This window comes from Theropithecus gelada, chromosome 16 (genome assembly GCF_003255815.1).
Source record: "Theropithecus gelada isolate Dixy chromosome 16, Tgel_1.0, whole genome shotgun sequence".
Taxonomy (NCBI): domain Eukaryota; kingdom Metazoa; phylum Chordata; class Mammalia; order Primates; family Cercopithecidae; genus Theropithecus; species Theropithecus gelada.
In genome coordinates, this window is record NC_037684.1 from 36,759,518 (window position 1) to 36,779,487 (window position 19,970).

The 19,970-nt window shown below is 36.3% G+C and overlaps 1 protein-coding gene across 1 annotated transcript in view; it reads left to right on the forward strand.

The window, feature by feature from the left end:
• The window catches only part of TANC2 (tetratricopeptide repeat, ankyrin repeat and coiled-coil containing 2), a 481,882-nt gene that overhangs the window by 40,519 nt on the left and 421,393 nt on the right, over positions 1–19,970 (forward strand). Inside the window, exon 2 of the mRNA XM_025361091.1 lies at positions 17,672–17,761. Coding sequence (XP_025216876.1) covers positions 17,695–17,761 — 67 coding nt within the window. The 5' untranslated portion in view covers positions 17,672–17,694. The remainder of the gene's footprint in view (positions 1–17,671; positions 17,762–19,970) is intronic.

Sequence of the window (19,970 nt, forward strand, 5' to 3'; positions counted from 1 at the left end):
ATCTTAGCTGTCTGTTTGTTGCCTTTGTCCTTTCTTGTGGGTGGGAAGTGCAGAAGGGCAAGGAGTACAGGGGAGGGGGTGTAGGGGACGAGCATTAGGTGTCTCTAGTCAGCTATCTTGCTGAAGTCACTGAGTTTTGTTTTGTTTTGTTTTGTTTGCTGTAGACTTAATAGAAATTTGAGAAGTAACATGATTAAAAAGACATGTTAGAAGATTAATATATTCCATAGTCAATATAGTAAGTCTCTGCTAAACATGATCTTTTTTATTTACCTATGGTATTTTTGCTTGGTGAGAGTAATAATTTTTCTTGCAAGATAAGGGACAGATATCTGGGAAATCAGGTTACTCTGTTTTCAAGATCTTAGACTAGACTGACTTTATTTTATTTTGAGACAGAGTCTTGCTTTATCACCCAGGCTGGAGTGCAGTGGTGCAATCTCAGCTCACTGCAACCTCTGCCTCCTAGGTTCAAGCGATTCTTCTGCCTCAGCCTCCCGAGTAGCTGGGATTACAGGCGTGCACCACCACACCTGGCTAACTTTTTTTGTTTTTTGTATTTTTAGTAGAGATGGGGTTTCACCATGTTGACCAGGCTGGTCTTGAACACTTGGCCTTAAGTGATCTGCCCACCTTGGCCTCCCAAACTGCCAGGATTATAGGTGTGAGCCACTGTGCCTGGCCAAGATGAACTTTCTTGTTCTAATTACTTTTTTTGTAGGTTTTCTTCACTTAAGCTTTGCTCACACTATAATGAAGTTTTCTCTGATTGTATGTTGGGATTAGTAATGGTATTCATGTAAGAATGGTGTATGAAGTTTATGAAGTTCAAAAGCAGTCGATGTACAGTGAGATCATGTATTAAGGCATGGTAGCAGTTGCTTTGGGTTACAGCCAAAAGTAGGCAAATCAGGAATTTGGAAGAGAATAAAGAAGGGAAGGAATTTTTTTAGTGGTATACAATTAGGGCTACAGAATTAGGGCAAAAATAATAAGATGATTCTCACTGAGTATGATTTTAGATGCCCCAGATTTTCAAAACCAGCACTCAGGTATGGCTTTGAAACTTTCAGAAGACAAACCAGTACTAGCTACAGTTTTTCAGCATGCCCAGGAACTGAGCATTAGAGACTAAAAGAAGCAAGGTTAGTGTTCTACTTTCATTCAGGTGGGAGAAAAGGAGCCAAAGATTTTGTATAAAGTTCCCCTTGGACTTTATTTCTGGGATGTGAAAATTATTTTACTTATGCAAAAGCATATAATATGTACTTAACGAATATGTTTACTTAAACCTCTAAAGAATCCCCTCTCTCTTATAAATTTCCTTTACGCTTTATCTTTCTCTTGTGATACCTCGCACCTTCTAGTTTGAATTTTACTTGGGCTCACTTCCTTTAATTCTTATTAACAGACTGATGCTTCTTTTAGGCAGAACTGCTTGTTAACCTTTTAAAAAATTCTGTACAGTACCTGCCAAGGGCCTTATACTTAATTTGTTCTCAGGAAACACTGAATAGATAGAAGATCAGAAGGCATTTTGTTTTTAAAATTTCTAGATTAATATTAGAAAAAGATTTGAGGCAGTGTTGCCATCTGTATTTCATGCAGTAGAGAAGTGTTGCTAAGTGCAAAAAATATAATTTGTGAAGAATTTTCACTAACATGTCTCTAAAATAAGATTTTTGCCATGTTAATGTGTTTTGGTTGTTTCTTGATGTTATTTATAAGAATGCTTAGTGCCTGGACTTAATCCTTTAAAATAACAGTTTAATTTTAACTTCACAGGCATGTTAAACCTGTTCATTATGTGCTTGGAGAAACCAAGGGAAGGCGAATGATGCAGGAAGTAGTAGTGGTAGTTCTGTGTACTCTTCTTCATTTGCCCTTTTACTGAACTGGTAACAAAAGAATTCTGTAATATAACTTTAAAATATTTTATTAGGTAATGGCTGTGGTCATTGATGGAGCTAATCCAGCTATCTAGAGAAAAGCCATTCCTGCAAAACTCATAGAATCAAAAAGGCATGCTTTTTTTTTGAGATGGAATTTCGTTGTCACCCAGGCTGGAGCGCAGTGGTGCCATCTCAGCTCACTGCAACCTCTGCCTCCCGGGTTCAAGTGATTCTTCTGCCTCAGCCTCCTGAGTAGCTGGGACTACAGGCGTGTGCCACCACGCCTAGCTAATTTTTTTTGTATTTTTAGTAGAGACAGGGGTTTCATCTTGGTCAGTCTGGTCTGACCTCGTGATCCGCCCGTCTTGGCCTCCCAAAGTACTGGGATTACAGGTGTAAGCCCCCATTCCTGGCCAAGGTGTGCTTTTTGGTTAGAGAAGTTTGGTGAGTAAAAGCTAATAAAGGATGGTTGACCAACTTAGCGATGATACTAATTTACTGGGCTAGAAAATACCAGAGGAGAGTTGTTCGTAAGAGAGGCCTGGAGTGAAATTTGGTTATCCAGATGATAGATGACAGCAAAGGCAATGGATGAACTAGGAGGAGAGGACATTGAAAGAGGAATTAATTAGTTATTGAGAAAGTCTCATTCTGTCACCCAGGCTGGAGTACAGTGACATGAACACAGCTCACTGCAGCCTTGATCTCAGGCATAAGCAGTCCTCCTAACTCAGCCTCCCAAGTAACTGGGACTACAGGCATGCATCATCATTGCTGGCTATTTTTTTTTTTTTTTTTTAATTTTCTATAGAGATATCCCTGTGTTGCCCAGGCTGGTCTTAAACTCCTAGCTCAAGTGATCTTCCCACCTTGGCCCCCCAAAGTGGTGGAATTACAGGTGTGAGTCACTGTGCCCAACCATGATTTTTATTTTTTAAAGACGGGAGCATCTTGAAATGCTGACAGAAATAGCTATTAAAGATGAGTTTCAAAATACAGAAGTCAAAATATAAGAGGTTCCTGGGTGAATGAGTGGGAGTGGGGTACAGAGTAAAGGTAGATATTTTGACCTCAGAGAAACAAAGGAATATGTCTATTTTAATAGGAGGTGAAGAGTGTGTGTTAATGGGCTTAGGTCTGTAGGTTTGTTGGTGGGTAGTTGACAGAGTTCTTTCTGATAATTTTTATGGCCTGTATTTTTCTTTGTGTTATGGAAGCTGAAAATATGAGTTGAGAGTGATGCAAAGAAATGAGGTCAGAGAATGTTCACAGGGAACTGACTAAAAAAGCAATAGATTGCTAAGAAGTGAAAAGGGTCAGTTGAGATTTGCAAGCATAGATTTCTGACATATTTGGTATATCACTAACTAATATGACTTTCTTTAGCAGTGCTCAGCAGCCTTAGTATAGTTGAAATCAGCTTGAATTTTGATTTGTATTTTATGTGGAATCAGAGAGCAAAGGGGCAAGGGAGTTTGGGGGTTTGGTGGGAGAGTGATTGAAATGACAGATCATTTTCTTGTGGGAAAAACTAGTAAATACAAAATAATATTTTAAAAAAATGAAATGATGAATTTTACACATGTTTTACGCATGTTTTCTTGTGCTGTTGCATGCCAGGTTTGACCCTCTGCTTGTTTGGGTTCTGTGTCTGCCAGCCATCGATCAAAAGTGTTAAAACTAAGTAGATAATACAAATAAATATGGTATAAGTATTTACATAACATACATTGTATTACGGTTATAAGAATCTAGAGCAAAAACAAATGAAATGATGAATCAAGGATTCCAGTTTAGAGAGAGAAGAATTAAAGACCAGAGGAGACTGACTAGGACCCTAAAGCCTTTATTTTCATCACATTTATTGAAACCACTTCTTAACATCTGGGTGGATGGACTGGTGGAGGGGAGTTTTATGCATGTTTTCTTGTGTTGTTTCATGCCAGGTTTGACCCTTTGCATATGGGGTTCTGTGTCTGCCAACCATGGATCAAAAATATTAAAAATAAGTAGATAAATAATACAAATAAGTATAGATAAGTATTTACATAGCATTTACATTATATTAGGTGTTATGAGAATCTAGAGATGTTTTAAGGTATACAGGATGAAATGCATAGGTTATATGCAGATACTGTATCATTTTACATAATGGACTTAAGCACCTGCAAATTTTGGTATCCATAGGATGGGTGTATGGGGCAGGTGTGGGAGTGTCTTAAAATGAATCCCTAGCAGATACTGACGGATGACTGTATGTGCTTATCTTTCTCTATAGCAATCTAACTAGAAACCTTTAGGGTTGCATAGGCAAGATTGAGTGTAAGATTTATGTTTCTATATCCCTTGCATAGCCATGGCCCATCCCAGTGTAATAGTTCTTATGCGGTATGTTGTGAGATTCTGCTGTCCTCTGAACTCTTTAGATAAGGTATAAATTTTTTATCAATGTATAAAGTGTATTTTTGTCATAATGAGTATACTATTAGTCCAGTATTTTTTGTTTCACTGATTTGTTAAGTGATATGGAATAACTTACTGTAAGAAAAAGTGTAGAGTCATTTTAGTGCCAAATAAAAAATTCAGGTGTTTTTACTTAGAACTGAGAACTTTGCTCTTACATATAAAAAGATACATACAGTAGAGTAAATGATTCTTAAATAGCAACACAGCATTTGGACCACCACATTAATAGTGTGACAGCTCTTCATGCTTTTATAGACACTTGAGACATTGTTCTATGCTTCTATAACATATGATATATGTAACTGTGTAATACATATTGGCTACTATTATAATTTGTTTCCTATTGCTGCTATAACAAATTTCCGCAAGTTTAGTGGCATAAGACAACATAAATGTATTATTTTAATACTTTTTACAGTTCTGGAAGTCAGAAGTTTGAAATGAGTTTTTTATGGGGCAAAAACCAATGTTTTGGCATACCTCTGTTCCTTCTGGAGACTCTGGGAAAGAATCTGTTTTTTACCTTTTCCAGCTTCTAGAGGCCATCTGCATTCCTTGGCTTGTGACCGCATTGCTCTGATGTCTACTTTAGTCATCATATCTCCTCTTCTGATACTTCTACTGCCTTTTTCCATTTTTTAATGACATTTGTGACTACGTTGGGTCTGCCTGGATAAAATTCAGGAAGATCTCCCTATTTTAAGATTCTCAACTTAATCACATCTTCAGAGTCCCTTTGCCATGTAAGGTAACATTCACAAATTCCAGAAATTAGGATGTGGTCACCTTTGGGGAACCTCTATCGACTTTGTTTGATATTGTTCTTGCTTTTTAAGTTTTGGCTATTCTGGGTCCCTTGTATTTCCACATTAGTTTTTTGATCAGTGTCTCAATTTCTGAAAAGAAAGTAGCTGGGAGTTTGTTAAGTATTTTGTTGAATCTATACATCAATTTGGAGACTGTTGCCATCTTACCATTAAGTCTTCCAATCCATGAACATGGATGTCTTTCCATTTAATTAGGTCTTCCTTCATTTCTTTCAGTGATGTTTTGTAATTTTCAGTGTACAAGTTTTATACTTTGGTTAATAACAATTTTTTTGTTCTTTTTGATACTATTGTAAATTATTTTTTATTTCATTTTTGGATTGTTCATTGATAGTGTAAAGAAATACAACTAATTTTTCAGGCCAGACATGGTGGCTCGTGCCTATAATCCCAGGAATTTGGGAGACTGAGGCAGGAGGATTGTTTGAGGCCAGGAGTTTGAAACCAGCCTGGTCAACATAGCAAGACCCTGTCTCTACAAAAGAAAAATTAAAAAAAATTAAGTGTGATGGCGTGTACCTGTAGTCCCAGCTGCTGTGGAAGCTGAGGCAAGAGGATTATTTGAGCCCAGGAGTTTAAGGCATCAGTGAGCCATGCTGATGCCACACACTGCAGCCTGAATGAGTGAGAGCCTGTCTCAAAAGAAAAAAAAAATACAGCTGATTTTTTAATATGTATCTTTTGTCCTGCCAATTTGCTGAATTCATTTATTAGCTCTAATAGATTTTTGGTATATTCCTTAGGATTTTCTACATATGAGGTCATGTCGTTTGTGACTGGAGACTGAGTTATTATTTCTTCCTTTCCAATTTGGATGCCTTTTATTTCTTTTTCTGCCTAATTGCCCTGGATAGAACTTCAAGTACAATGGTGGATAGAAGTGGTAAGTGGTTTTTTTTTTTTTTTTGAGACAGAGTCTCACTCTGCCACCGAGGCTGGAGTGCAGTGGCGTGTTCTCAGCTCACTGCAATCTCTGCCTCCTGGGTTCCTGGGTTCAAGCGATTCTCCTCCCTCAGCCTCCTGAGTATCTGGGATTACAGGCATGCACCACCACACCTGGCTCTTTTTTTTTTTTTTTTTTGTATTTTTAGTAGAGATGGGATTTTGCCATGTTTGCCAGGCTAGTTAAATGGATGTTCTTGTCTTGTCCAGCTTACGAGGAAAGTGTTCAGTCTTTCAGAATTAAGCGTGATCTTAGCCACAGGCTTTTTGTAGATGCAATTTATCAGACTGAGGATGTTTCTATTTCTAGTATGTTGAGTATTTCTTTTTTAATCATGAAAGGGTGTTGCCTTTTGTCAGATGCTTTTTCTGTGTCTATGGAGGTAATTATTTGGTATATTACATTGATTTTCGTATGCTGAACCAACCTTGTATTCCTAGGATTCACTCACCAGTTCTTGAGTTTGAGAAAATTAATCTAGGGTATGGTCATCTGAAGACTCATAGTCTGAGATTTCTCTTAGATGATCAGTTTCACCTTTATCAATAGCGTCTGGAGTACTACCATCTGTCTTTTTGAATTCTTCTTCTGATATAATAACTGTGATACATCTTCCTCTGGAAATATTATTCTCTTTGACATTTTGGGTAGAAAATGAAAATTATTGTATTGTTAACTGTGTTAAAGAGCTTTAACAAAGGCTACAAAGCTGATGTGTACTATTTCTTTTATGTCTTCTCAAAAGATGATGCAATACTTCGGGCAAAGCAATAAGAAACCTGAAGAAGGATGAAAGAGTGATCACTTATTTCACTGTTACATCATTCTTTTAGATAAATCCATCATGTTTCCATTTTCTTCTGATTTTTTTTTCTTCCTTTTACGATGAACACGCATTGTAGAATAATAAAACCATTTTTTTCAAGACCTTTTATAAATCCTATTATCTTGTCTGGCTGGCTCACATTGTTTCCTGGGAAGGCCTGCCTGCAGTGGCTTAGATAATGTTGGCAGTTGTAGTTGGTTTGGAGTGGACAAACAAGGGACATATAATTCTTAGCTCATAATGTAAGGATCCAGAATCGAGGGTGGATTGAGAACTCAGCTGTAAGTCTATCTGGAAATATTTGATAAAATATTTTATAAAATACTTACTTGAAATTCAGAAGTTAGGCAGTTTAGTCTAATGGGGAACAAGGTTGGTGGAGTGTGTCGAGGTAAAGAAACATTGGGTCAGCTAGCTCCTAGTATTGGCCACCAGTTGGCCAGGGCAGTTTAGGTGCCGTGTGAAAGAGCTTTGAAGTGGTGGAAAGAGGAAAGGAGTACATAACGTGATAATAAGTATTGCAAAAATGAGGATTCATAATTTAAGCAGTGCTTGTGCTGCAAACAAGGCTGGTTGTAGAACCCATCATCAGTTACTTCCCTTTCTCAAAACTTCTTTATTAATTGTCCCATTTCCTTCCTTTGCCCTCCAGTCTTGAAGGAGATTACATAATTTGAAGCTCTTCAATGCAGTTCAAAATTTTGCTTTTAGGGAAATTATCAAAGATTATCAGCTGGGCAGAGTGGTGTATGCCGGTAGTCCCAGCTACTCTGAGGATGGGAGCATCCTTTGAGCCAGGAGTTCAAGACCACAATGAACAGTGATAGCACTGCTGTAATTATAAGAACTTCCAAAGTTGTGTCCTAGAATATATCAGGCATCTAGCAATTTATCTCAGTCAACACTTAAAGAAGGCCTTTCTTGATAATTCTTAGTACTTCAACATGCCTTTCACAGAGGAAAGAACATATAATTTCCAGATAGTGGACAAATGATTTGTCTTTCTTGTATTGGCTTGATCCTATTACTGTATATAACTTTTTTTGAAACATAGAGTTTTTACCTTTTCCAAAAGCCTCACATTCATGCTAGATTTATGTTTCTATCTAGTATTCTCATCATTCACACTGTTAAAGCAAACTAAATATGGCCTGAGAAGGACTCCGTACTTCTATGTTTGAGTCCTTGTGGACAAACTGTAACCTAGCTTAATAGGCAGACAAGATTAAAACCTCACTTAGGATTAGGCACCTGTAGCAATAGCTGAGTCTTAGCAAATTCTAGCAGCCATACTTTAACCACTCATAGACTGCTACATGTTCAGAGTGTGTTCAAATAAGGCAAATGCCAACCTGTAACCAGTGCAGCTGTTTTTGTAGCTCGCTGTCGATTTCTGTCCATCACTTCCCTTTTTTTGTCTGTAAATTTGTTCTGACCGTGAAGCATCCCTGCAGTCTCCCTGAATCTGGTGTGAATCTGGGGGCTGCCTGATTTGTGAATCGTTCATTGCTCAATTAAGCTCATTTAAATTTAATTCGGCTGAAGTTTTTCTTTTAATAACACTAGTGCATTTGTCGGTTATTTACTTCTCCTAGTATAATACATACTCTTTTGAGTTCTTCCATTCTTCTGTATTTCTCTTTTTTTTTAAGATTATTTGCGATTGTATTTTTTAGAGCATCTCATGCTTTCAGCAGATATTCCCTAAATTTTCTTTGCCTTTTTTTTTTGAGACGGAGTTCCGCTCTTGTTGCCCAGGCTGGAGTGCAGTGGCGTGATCTGGGTTCACTGCAACCTCCGCCTCCCAGGTTCAAGTGATTCTCCTGCCTCAGCCTCCCAAATAGCTGGGATTACAGGCGTGCACCACCACACCTGGCTAATTTTTTTGTATTTTTAGTATAGACGGGGTTTCACCATGTTGGCCAGGCTGGTCTCGAACTCCTGACCTCAGGTGATCTGCCCGCCTCGGCCTCCCAAAGTGCTGGGATTACAGGTGTGAACAGTGCACCCAGCCTCTTTTTTTTTTTTTTTTTTTAAAAAGACAGAGTCTCACTCTCTTTCTGTCACCCAGGCTGGCGTGCAGTGGTATGATCATAGTTCACTGTAACTTTGAACTCGTGGACTCAAGCAGTTCTCCTGCCTCTCAGCTTCCTGAGTAGCTGGGACTGCAGCTGTATACCACCATGCCTGCTGGTGGTGGTGGTGTTGTTGAGGTGATGACTTGCTGTGTTGCCCAGGCTGGTCTTGGACTCTTAGGCTCAAATGATCCTCCTGCCTTGGCCTTCCAAAGCATTGAGATTACAGGCATGAAACACCAAGCCTAGCTTAAATTCCTTTTATGTTCCAGTTACCATGCTAGCTGCTATGTCTTCAGTGGTTATGTAGCTTTTACAGTTTAGTGAGATAAAAGTATGCTAAACATTAAATAACTGTATAGTCATTAATTATATTCTGCCATATTTTCTTTGGTTTTCTGTATAAGGAGTTATTCTTTTAGATATTTTTCAAATATACATTAAAGAAAATTAAGGGCATATATTTAACTGTTTAGCATCTCTTCCTTTGGTGCCATGTATTATAAAATTACTACTTTATTCCAATATTTTCATCATGTGTGCATTATTAACCCTGCATCTTATCTGTAATGTTTACAAAGTTATTGGAAGTGTTTATTAAATGCATTAGTGTGTGTGTGTTGTGTTCTCCTGCAGAAATTTCTCAGAGGAGAAGCTCTATGTTGGCAAATGCTAGAAAATGGATAGCATTTACTTTAAATATATGTAACTTGCTTTTTATAATTATATGAACAGATTTGTATTCAAAAGGATTCTGAAGGTCGTGTCCAAATTGTTATTGTGGAGAAAATTGTAAAAGGAGATTGTATGGATTGACTGGAAAGATAATACTTAGTTCACCATTTGGATCAGTTTGTGGTCCTATTTTTGCAATTAGAGGCTTTCAGACAATATCTTAATATATTACCTTACCTTATTTTTAATTTTCTTGCCATTTGAAACATTTTCTTCAATCTTTAAACTATTTTTTTTTTTTTTTTTTTTGAGACGGAGTCTCGCTCTGTCGCCCGGGCTGGAGTGCAGTGGCCGGATCTCAGCTCACTGCAAGCTCCGCCTCCCGGGTTCACGCCATTCTCCTGCCTCAGCCTCCCGAGTAGCTGGGACTACAGGCGCCCGCCGCCTCGCCCGGCTAGTTTTTTGTATTTTTTAGTAGAGACGGGGTTTCACCGTGTTCGCCAGGATGGTCTCGATCTCCTGACCTCGTGATCCGCCCGTCTCGGCCTCCCAAAGTGCTGGGATTACAGGCTTGAGCCACCGCGCCCGGCCCAATCTTTAAACTATTAAAGCATTTTAATGGCATAATTTATTTATTTGGCATAGTTCTAATGTCAAGAAACTTGTTTCTCAGACTGGAAACCAAGTCAAAAATAAGAATAAGCCAATCCACCACCAAACCAAAAATGAGAATAAAAATAATATCAAACCATTTAAGCAGGAAGTGGATATAGAAAAAGTTATTTTTTAAAAAGCTGGCAAACAGGCTGAGATGACAGAGAATTCCGAACATGGTTAGAAATGAAGATCATTGAGATTCAGGAGAAAGTCAAAACCCAATACCAGGAATATAAGGAATACAGTAAAATGAAACAGGAGCTGAAAGATGAAATGGCCATTTTAAGATCCAGAATGATTACATAGAGCTGAAAAACTCACTTCAAGAATTTCATAATACAATTGCAAATATTAACAGCAGAATCGACCAAGCTGAGGAATGAATCTCAGAGCTCGAAGACCAGTTCTCTGAAATAACTCAGTCAGATAAAAATAAAGAAAAAACAATAAAGAAGAATGAACAGAATCTCTGAGAAATATGGGATTGTGTAAAGAGATCAAATTTACAACTCATTGGCATCCCTGAAGAAGAGGGAGAGAAGGCAAGCAACTTGGACAACATATTTGAGAACATCATCCATGAAAATTCCCCCAGCCTCACCAGAGGGCACCATTCAAATCAGGAAATGCAGAAGATCCATGTGAGATGAATATCCCCAAGACACATAATCATTAGATTCTCCAAGGTTGAACCGAAAGAAAAAAATGTTAAACGCGGCTAGAAAGAAGGGGCTGGTCACTTAAAAAGGGAACCCCTGGTTAACAGCAGACTTTTCAGCAGAAACTCTACAAACAAGAACAGATTGGGGGCCTGTATTCAGCATTCTTAAAGAAAAGAAATTCTAACCAAAAATTTCCTATCTAGCCAAACTAAGCTTTGTAAGTGAAGGAGAAATAAGATCCTTTGCAGACAAGCAATTGCCAATGGAATTCATTACCATCAGACCTATCTTACAAGAGGTCCTCAAGAGAGTGCTAAATATGGAAAAGGAAGACCATTACTAGTAGGCCACCACAAAAAACACACTTAAGTACATAGACGATTGACACTGTAAAGCAGCTACACAGTCAAGTCTGCATAATAACCAGCTAATAACGTGACAGGATCAAATCCACACATATCAATATCAACACACGTAGGGTCAAAGTAAAGGGATGGAGAAAAATCCATCAAGCAAATGGAAAACAGAAAAAAGCAGGGGTTCCTATTCTAATTTCAGACAAAACAGACTGATATAGTTGAATATTTGTCCCTGCCCAAATTTCATGTTGAATTGTAATCCCCAATGCTGGAGATGGGGCAGGGCCTTGAGGGAGGTATTTGGGTCATGGGAGCAGATCCCTCATGGCTTGATGCTACCTTTACAGTAGTGAGTGAGCTCTTACGAGATCTGGTCATTTTGAAAGTGTGTGAAACCTCCCCCCAACACACGCGCTCTTTCTCTCACTCCTGCTCTGGCCATTTCCTGTGGCTGCTGCTGCTTCACCTGCCATGAGTAAAAGCTTCCTGAGGCCTCCCCAGAAGCAGATGGTGGAGCTATGCTTCCTGTGCAGCCTGCAGAACTGCAAGCCAATTAAACCTCTTTTCTTATAAATCACCTAGTCTCAGGTATTTATAGTAGTGCAAGAACAGCCTAATACACAGACTTTAAACCAATAATGGTCAAAAGAGACAAAAAGGCATTACATAATGCCAAAGGATTCAGTTCAACAGGAAGACCTAACTGTTGTAAACATATGTGCACCCAACACAGGGGCACCCAAATTCATAAAACAAATTATTAGAGACTTAGATAACCAACACAAATTTGTAAACTTTCTTAAAACATTATGAGATTTTTTTGCAACTTTTTTTTTTAAAGCTAATCAACTGTTACTAGCATGAGTGTGTTTTATGTGTGGCCTAAGATAATTCTTCTTCCACTGTGGCCCAGGAAAGTCAAAAGATTGGCCATCCCTGGTATATGCCCAAAGCAATGTAAATTGTTCTACCAAAAAGTCATGTGCTTGGATGTTCATCATAGCTCTGTTCACAATAGCAACATCATGAAATCAACCTAAATGCTCATCAGCGGTAGACTGGATAAAGAAAATGTATATATGCACCATGTAATACTATGCAGGCATAAAAGAATGAGATCATGTCCTTTGCAGCAACATGGACAGAGGAGCTGGAAGCCATTATCCTAAGCACACTAATGCAGGAACAGAAAATAATTACTTTATGTTCTCACAAGTGGGAGATAAACACTGAGCACATGTGGACACAAGAAAGGAAGAACACACACCAGGGCCTACTTGAGGATGGAGGGGTGTGGAAGGTGAGAATAAAAAAATTACCTATTGGATACTATGCTTATTACCTGCGTGACAAAATCTGTACGCCAAACCCTGTCACATGCATTTTGCCAAGAAAACAAATCTGCGCATATCCCCTTGAATCTCCAATAATAAGTTAAAATAAAAAGCTGGCATTAGAATGGAAATATTAACATGATGTCATGATTATCAGAATAGTACAGAAGTACTTAATAGTTAATTTGATTACATTATTAATTACATAAACATTTGTATGCATGGAATGTTTTACTTTTTTTTAAACAACAGGGTAAGAAAAGGGCTTTAAATATACAAGAGGGATGAACATTGAAAATGAAAATTGATTGCCTGTTGATAATATAGCAGAAGACATTGAAATAGGTTATTGAGTCTCCTGCCTTGGTGGACCATTAAGAAGTCAGTACTCCTCCTGAATGGTTTAGAACGGGTGTCACAAACCTAAAAACTTAGGGACCATGTAGATAACATAATGTTCAAATCAGCTAAGTATAAGAAAGTAAGAAATGATTGGGGGCCTGTGAATGGCTTGTTATTTTCCTGTCCAGATATTTCACTTGCCAGGAATTTATCTCATGATTCCTCCTGAGTGAACATTTTAATAAAAATTTGGATATAAAATTTGGAAAAGTGGGGTAAAATTTAGATATATATTAGTGGCAATTCGACCAAACTGCCTTCTCCCACTTAGCTTCAATTTGTGGAGTTCCTATATTAATATTTTATTATGATCAGTTTTCTATTGGTATGTTAACTTGAGGAAAATCATTTAATCAAAATGTAACTATGAGATGAGTAGCTTTATGTTTTACTTTTCTATATATTGAAGTAATTTTAAAAAGTTTTAGAACTAGCAAAAAAAAAAAAACCCTCTACATCTTCAAAAAGTAGCCATCACTGTAATTTATGCCATCCATCAAAATACTTTACCTAAATCAACTTAAGTATGTTCTCCTGGTCTTTTTTGACTCTTAGTAAATTTTAAGTAATAAATTGCTGTTTTTATGATAATGATAATCTGTGCTCATACATTTTTTTCCTTTCGAAACTTTGGACAACTGTGTGAAAATAATCAGAGTTTGAGTTAGAAGTTCTAAGTAAGCCTAGAATTTTCTTGGTTTTCTCTCAGATAAAATTTTGAACTATTCCTAGAATTTTCATGCCTTTTCTTGATTCCCTGGTACACATTCAGTCTAGGTAGTCCTCATGGTTCTGGTTGATTTAAGATCATTTCTCGCCAAATGAAACTTACTTTTATTATGCCCCTTCTTTACTAAGTCAGTAATCTGATGAATCGTGTCTTTGCTCAGTTTATTTACTCATTCAAGAAATATTGAGAGCCTACCGTGAACTAGGCATTGTGGCTAAAAAGATTAATAAAACCAGGTTTCCTTCTCGTTTTTCTTTTTCTTTCTTTCTTTCTTTTTTTTTTTTTTCCCGGGCTATTTTATATTTTCTTAACATTTTGGTTAAATTAACATTTTGTTAATTTTGACAAGTTGTATTTTTCAAAGAATTTATACATTTTATGTTAAATGTTAAATTTGGTATAAAGTTGTTCATAATATCTTATTTTTTAAATTAAGGCTCTGAAATGTTGTCGTCTGTTTCATTTCTGATATTGGTGATTTCTTTTTTTCTTTCCTTAATCAGCCTTGGTTTAGCAGATTTAATACTTTTCAGAAATCTGATGTGTGGCTTTGTTGATTTTATGTTTTGCATTTGTTATCTATTTCATTTTTTTCTTTTTACTCTTTTCCTTCCTTCTACTTTCTTTGAGTTCTATTTGCTGCTTGCTTTTGAACTTTTTGAAATAGAAGCTTAGATACTGATTTTCATCTTCTAATACATTTAAGGTATAAATTCCTTTAAAATCATTGCTTTAGTTTTATCTTGTGAGTTCCCATAAGTCATTTTTATTATCACTCATTACAAATATTTAAAAATACCTGTTGTGATTTATTTACTTTGTTCAACTTAATGGGTATTTAGAAGTATATCACTTAATTTTTAAGCAGTAGGAGATTTTCTAGATTAAAAAATACTTACATCTAGCTTAATTGCTTTGTGGTTGGGGAATATACTCTGAAAGATTTCAAAATTTGCTGATACTTTTATGACCTAACATATGGTCCATTTTGGTATGTGTTTTGTGTTATAGTTTGTTTTTATTTGGAAGAGAAATTTGCTTATATATATTCAAGTCTAGTTATTTAATCATGTAGTTCAAATATATCATAGTTTTTTTTTTTTTGGTCTACTTGGTCTTGTAGCTATTGACAAAGGTGTGTTGGTCTCCTATGTAACTGTGGATTTGTCTGTCACCTTTTAGTTTTGTATACTTTTTGTTTTAAATGTGTTTAGGCTTTCTTATGGGGTCCATTGATTTAGAATTGTGCTATCTTGGCTAGATGTGATGGCTCACGCCTGTATTCTCAGCACTTTGGGAGGCCGAGGTGGGAGGATTGCTTGAGCCCAGTAGTTAGAGACCGGCCTGGGAAACATAGTAAGACCGCATCTTTAGAAAAAATGAGAAAAATTAGTGGTGTGTGGGAGCTCACACCTGTAGTTCTAGCTACTTCGGTGGCTGGGGTGGGAGGATCACTTGAGCCCAGGAATTTGAGGTTGCAGTGAGCTATAATCACACCGCTGTTCTCCAGCCTGGGTGACAGCATGAGACCCTGTCTCAATACAGACGAAAGAATTATGCTATCTTCTTGTTGATATGACTTTTTAATTATTAAGAAATGCTTTTATCTTTAGTAATACGTATTGCCTTAAGTGTACTTTGCCTGATATTGGCATAGTGATGCCACCTTTCTTTTTGTTGGAGTTTGAATGGTATATCTTTTCGTATCATTTTGCATTCGCTTCTTCTATATTTATAGTCTTTCTACTAGAGTGTTGAACATAATAATGGATATAATTTGAGTTTAAGTTATAAACCTTACTATTTGTCTTACATTTATCCACAGATCTATGCTACTTTTTCTCTTACGTCTTACTTTCTTTGGTTTAGTCAAATGTTTTTACTTATTCTTTTTATCTCCTCAGTTTGCTTTTAGTGAATATCTTAGAGATTACTACATGACTTTTTGAGTTATTGAAGTCTAACATGAATTATTACTTCTCTTCTCGGGTAATACAGATATCTTAGAAACTTCAATTCCATGACCCTACTCCTTCCTTTTCTATTGTTGTCATGCATCTATTGTTGTCATGCATTTTAAATCTATATATTTTAAAGAACAGCCTATCAATGTTATTTTTATAGTCATTATTTATTAATACTTAAGAACATGTTTACCCTTTCTGTGGCTCTTGTTTTTTGCATGTATATGCTTTTGTCTAGTATCATTTTCCTTCTGGTGGAAGAACTCCCTTTTAGTAATAAATTCTTTGTTTTTTCTTTTGATTTTCATTTGCAAAGATATTTTAAACTGAGAGTAAATTGCTTGATTGGCACCAGTTTTTTTTTTTCCAGAATTTTTAAATCATTTTCTGCTATTCATCATTTCTGTTGAAAGTATCTTTCAGTCTGTTGATTCTTGCTACTTTAAATGTGTTTTTTGGGGGGTCTGGCTGTTTTAAAGATTGTCTTTAGTTTTTAGCAGTTTGGCTATGATTTACTTAGTGTTTTTCTTTGTAATTATTCTGCTTGAGTTTGACAAGCTTCTTCAGATGTGGCTTCATGTCTTTAATTAATGTTAGACAATTCTTGGTTGCTAGCACTTCATATATTGCTTCTTCCCAGTTTTCACACTGCTATGAAATTTCAGTTATACATATGATACAACTTTTCAGTGGTTGCATATGTGTCTGGTACTCTTTTCTATAATTTTTTGTCTTCATCTCTCTATGCTTTGGTTTGCATATTTTCTGTTGACCTGTGTCCCAATTCATGTTTGCTCTATTTAATCTGCCGGACACACCAAGTACTTACAACACTTTTGGAAAATTTTGCTGTGAAGAAGAGTGAGGATATAAGAGCCGTCATTGAATTGTGGTGGAGTAAAGAGTGGGGCTTTCTTTTTGAACAAGATAGACTAAAATATGTTTATGTTATGATTGGAATGATTCAGGAGAGAGAAAAAACATTAAAGCTGTTTCAGAGAAAAGGAAGATGATTTTTTAAAATAAAATTCTTGGGAAGGTGAGAGTGAATGTAATGCAAAGCAGTCAGAGAGTTTTCCTTTGGTAGGAGTGGGACATGGAATAGGCACGGATTCATGCGTAGCTGTAGTCTTGGGAGATAGAATTCTGGCTTGACCAGTAGAAATTCTGCAGGTACGGTCGGTTTCTAGAATGTGTGTGTGTGGGGATGTGTGTTTGTGCATCATGTGGGAAAATTATCCAAGAATGGAGAGTCAAGTAAAAGGTAGACAGTATTTATAGCTCCCTAATTGTGTTTTCTATTTCTGTGCATCCTCAGTGATAGCTGCTTTTATTTCTTAGGGTAGTCAAAAGTATTGTATTTTTTTAAGGAACTATTTAAATGTTTAATAGTCTTTTTTGTCATATAGCTACAGTTGTGTACTATATATTTAAACATAGTTAATTATCTTTTTCTGGTTTACCACTTTTATTATTTTTTAAATTTTCTATTATGGGTAAATAATAGTTGTATATATTTATGGGGTAAATTTAGTTAATTCTTTATAATGAATTTTAAATTAATTCTTAGTATTTTGGATAGACAATCAAGTTTTCTTTTTTCTTTTAAAATTTTTATCATAGTAGGTATATATATTTATGGGGTACATGAAATGTTTTGATACAGGCATGCAATGTTAAATAAGCACATTATGAAGAATGGGGTACCTGTCCTCTCAATCATTTATTTATTGAGTTGCAAACAGTCCAGTTGCACTCTTTAAGTTATTAAAAAATGTACAGTTATTGACTATAGCCACCCTCTTATGCTATGAAAATCAAGTTTTCTTAAACACATTTTCCTATATTTTCTTTTACAGTTTTGCAGTAGAATAGTATAACCATGTTTCGGAATAGTCTCAAGATGCTGCTTACTGGTGGGAAATCAAGTCGTAAAAACAGGTCAAGTGGTAAGTGACTATGCTACATTTATTATGTATGATATTTTACAAATGCAAATTCTTTTAGGGTCCTGAATTAATGCTGTAACACTTTGTTAAATGCTTAACTTAGAACCTAAAAGAAAGTTTACATTTCTTTGGGCTTTCATACAAGAGGTAGGAACACTTGAATGCTTATCAGGAACAGTCAAGAGAAAAGAAAACCTTGCGAAGGAAAAATATTTATTTCTAATATATGAGAGAGTAATGTTTCTGTGCATTTGCTTATTAAAAACCTTCTAGACCTAAGTTTATTTTTTTGAATTAACACGTGAAATTATTGCAATCCTAGGCACTCACTGGGGAAGGAAATTATAAAAATAACTGTCCTCAAAGATTTATACAGAAAGTGAAATATCTGTTGAACATTTTTATAGCCATTAAAATAAAGTTTATGGGTTTTTTTTTTTTTTTTTTTTTTTTTTTAGAACAAGGGGTTAAGTCTTAGGCTTTTGAGGTAAAACTGTATATACTTTCTTGGTAAAAAATATTGAAAAGGAATGTATCAGAATGTTTTTTATTAATGAGTGGTAGACTTTTATTGTATTCTTCATAATCTTTTCAACTTATTTTTCTTGTAAATTTATATTGGTACTGTATTTATTGTCATTCATTTCAGAATGTTTCTGTAATTCTGATTGTGATTTCTTCTTGACCCATGAGTATTTAGAAGTGTATTTACTGATTTCCAAACTGTTGATGAGTTTTTGTTTATCGTATTGCAAGAACAAGCTCCCCTACATCAACAAAAGGAAAACTGTTTTTTCCTCCACTGCTCACACCAACGTTTCTGGCCACCAAATATGTGGGGGTTTTTTTTCCTACAGTGATTCAGTTCAGTTCTCTGGTAGACACCAACTGAATGTCCTACAATTAAATTCAATTCTGACACTGTCTACCCTGAGTTAGCACAGACCCCATGGGTTATGGTCTCAGTCCTACAAGACTGCTTTCCACTTCAGATACCAGTTGCGTGTGGTGGATCCCCAGGTTACCCACAACCTCTGTCCGACTTGGCTACAAATCAGAGGTTCCCATGACCCGTTTCTCAGGTTCTATCATTTGCTAGAATGGTGCACACAACTCGAGAAAACAGTTTCTTTACAAGATTATTGGGCTATGAAAGAATACAGTTCAGGAAGAGTCAGATGGAAGATGTGGGTAGGGCAAAGTATGGGGGAAAGGGCCATGGGCTTCCGTGCCCTTTTTGGGTGTGCCACCTTCTCAGCATCTTCCATGTGTTCATCAACCCAGAATCCCGTCGAACCCCATCCTTTTGGATTTTTATGGAGGCTCCATTATGCAGATATGGTTAATTAATTGGCCATTGGTGATGAACTCAACCTCTAGCCCATCTCTCCTCTCCAGAAGTTAGAGGGTAAGGCTGACTCTCATGGTTGGCCCCCCGGCAGCCAGCACGTGTCCTGAGGCTGTTCAGGAGCCCCCAGGTACCTACCATTCATCCCGTTAGCATATAGAAAACCACTTATCACTCCGAAGACTCAAAGTTTTAGACCCGTGTGCCAGGAAATGAGCAAAGACAAATAGGTTTTTTTGTTGTTTTTTTTTTTGTATGTGTGTTTTTTTTTTACTACGTCATGCTGCTTCTTATTGAATTCTAGCTTAATTGTACTATTAGATAATCTATTCTGTATTATTTTATTCTTTTGATATTTATTGAGATTTGCTTTAAAGTTCATTATATGGTCAGTTTTGGTAAATGTTCTGAATGTACCTGAAAGTAATGTGAATGTTGTAGTTATTGGATTCAGTGTGGATCAGTTTTGTTAATGATGGCACTCAAACATTTCATATCCTTACTTACTTAAAAAATTATTTACTGAGAAAGGTGTGACAAAATACCACATATGATTGTGAATTTGCTTATTTCTCCTGCTGGTGCCTGAGAATTTTTGCTTTATATGTTTGGAAACTGTCTTATTAGGAACATTCAAGTTTAGGATTGTTATATCTTCCTGGTGAATTGACCTTTTTACCATTATGAAATGTTTCTGTTTATTTCTAATAGTGACTTTTGTTTAAAAGTTCATTTTTTCTCTCATATTAGTATAAGGACTGCAGGGTTTTTTAAATTAGTATTTGCAAAATATGACTTCTTTCATAGTTTTACTCTCAACATTTCTGTGTGCTTATGCTGTTAATAGCATATAGTTGGGTT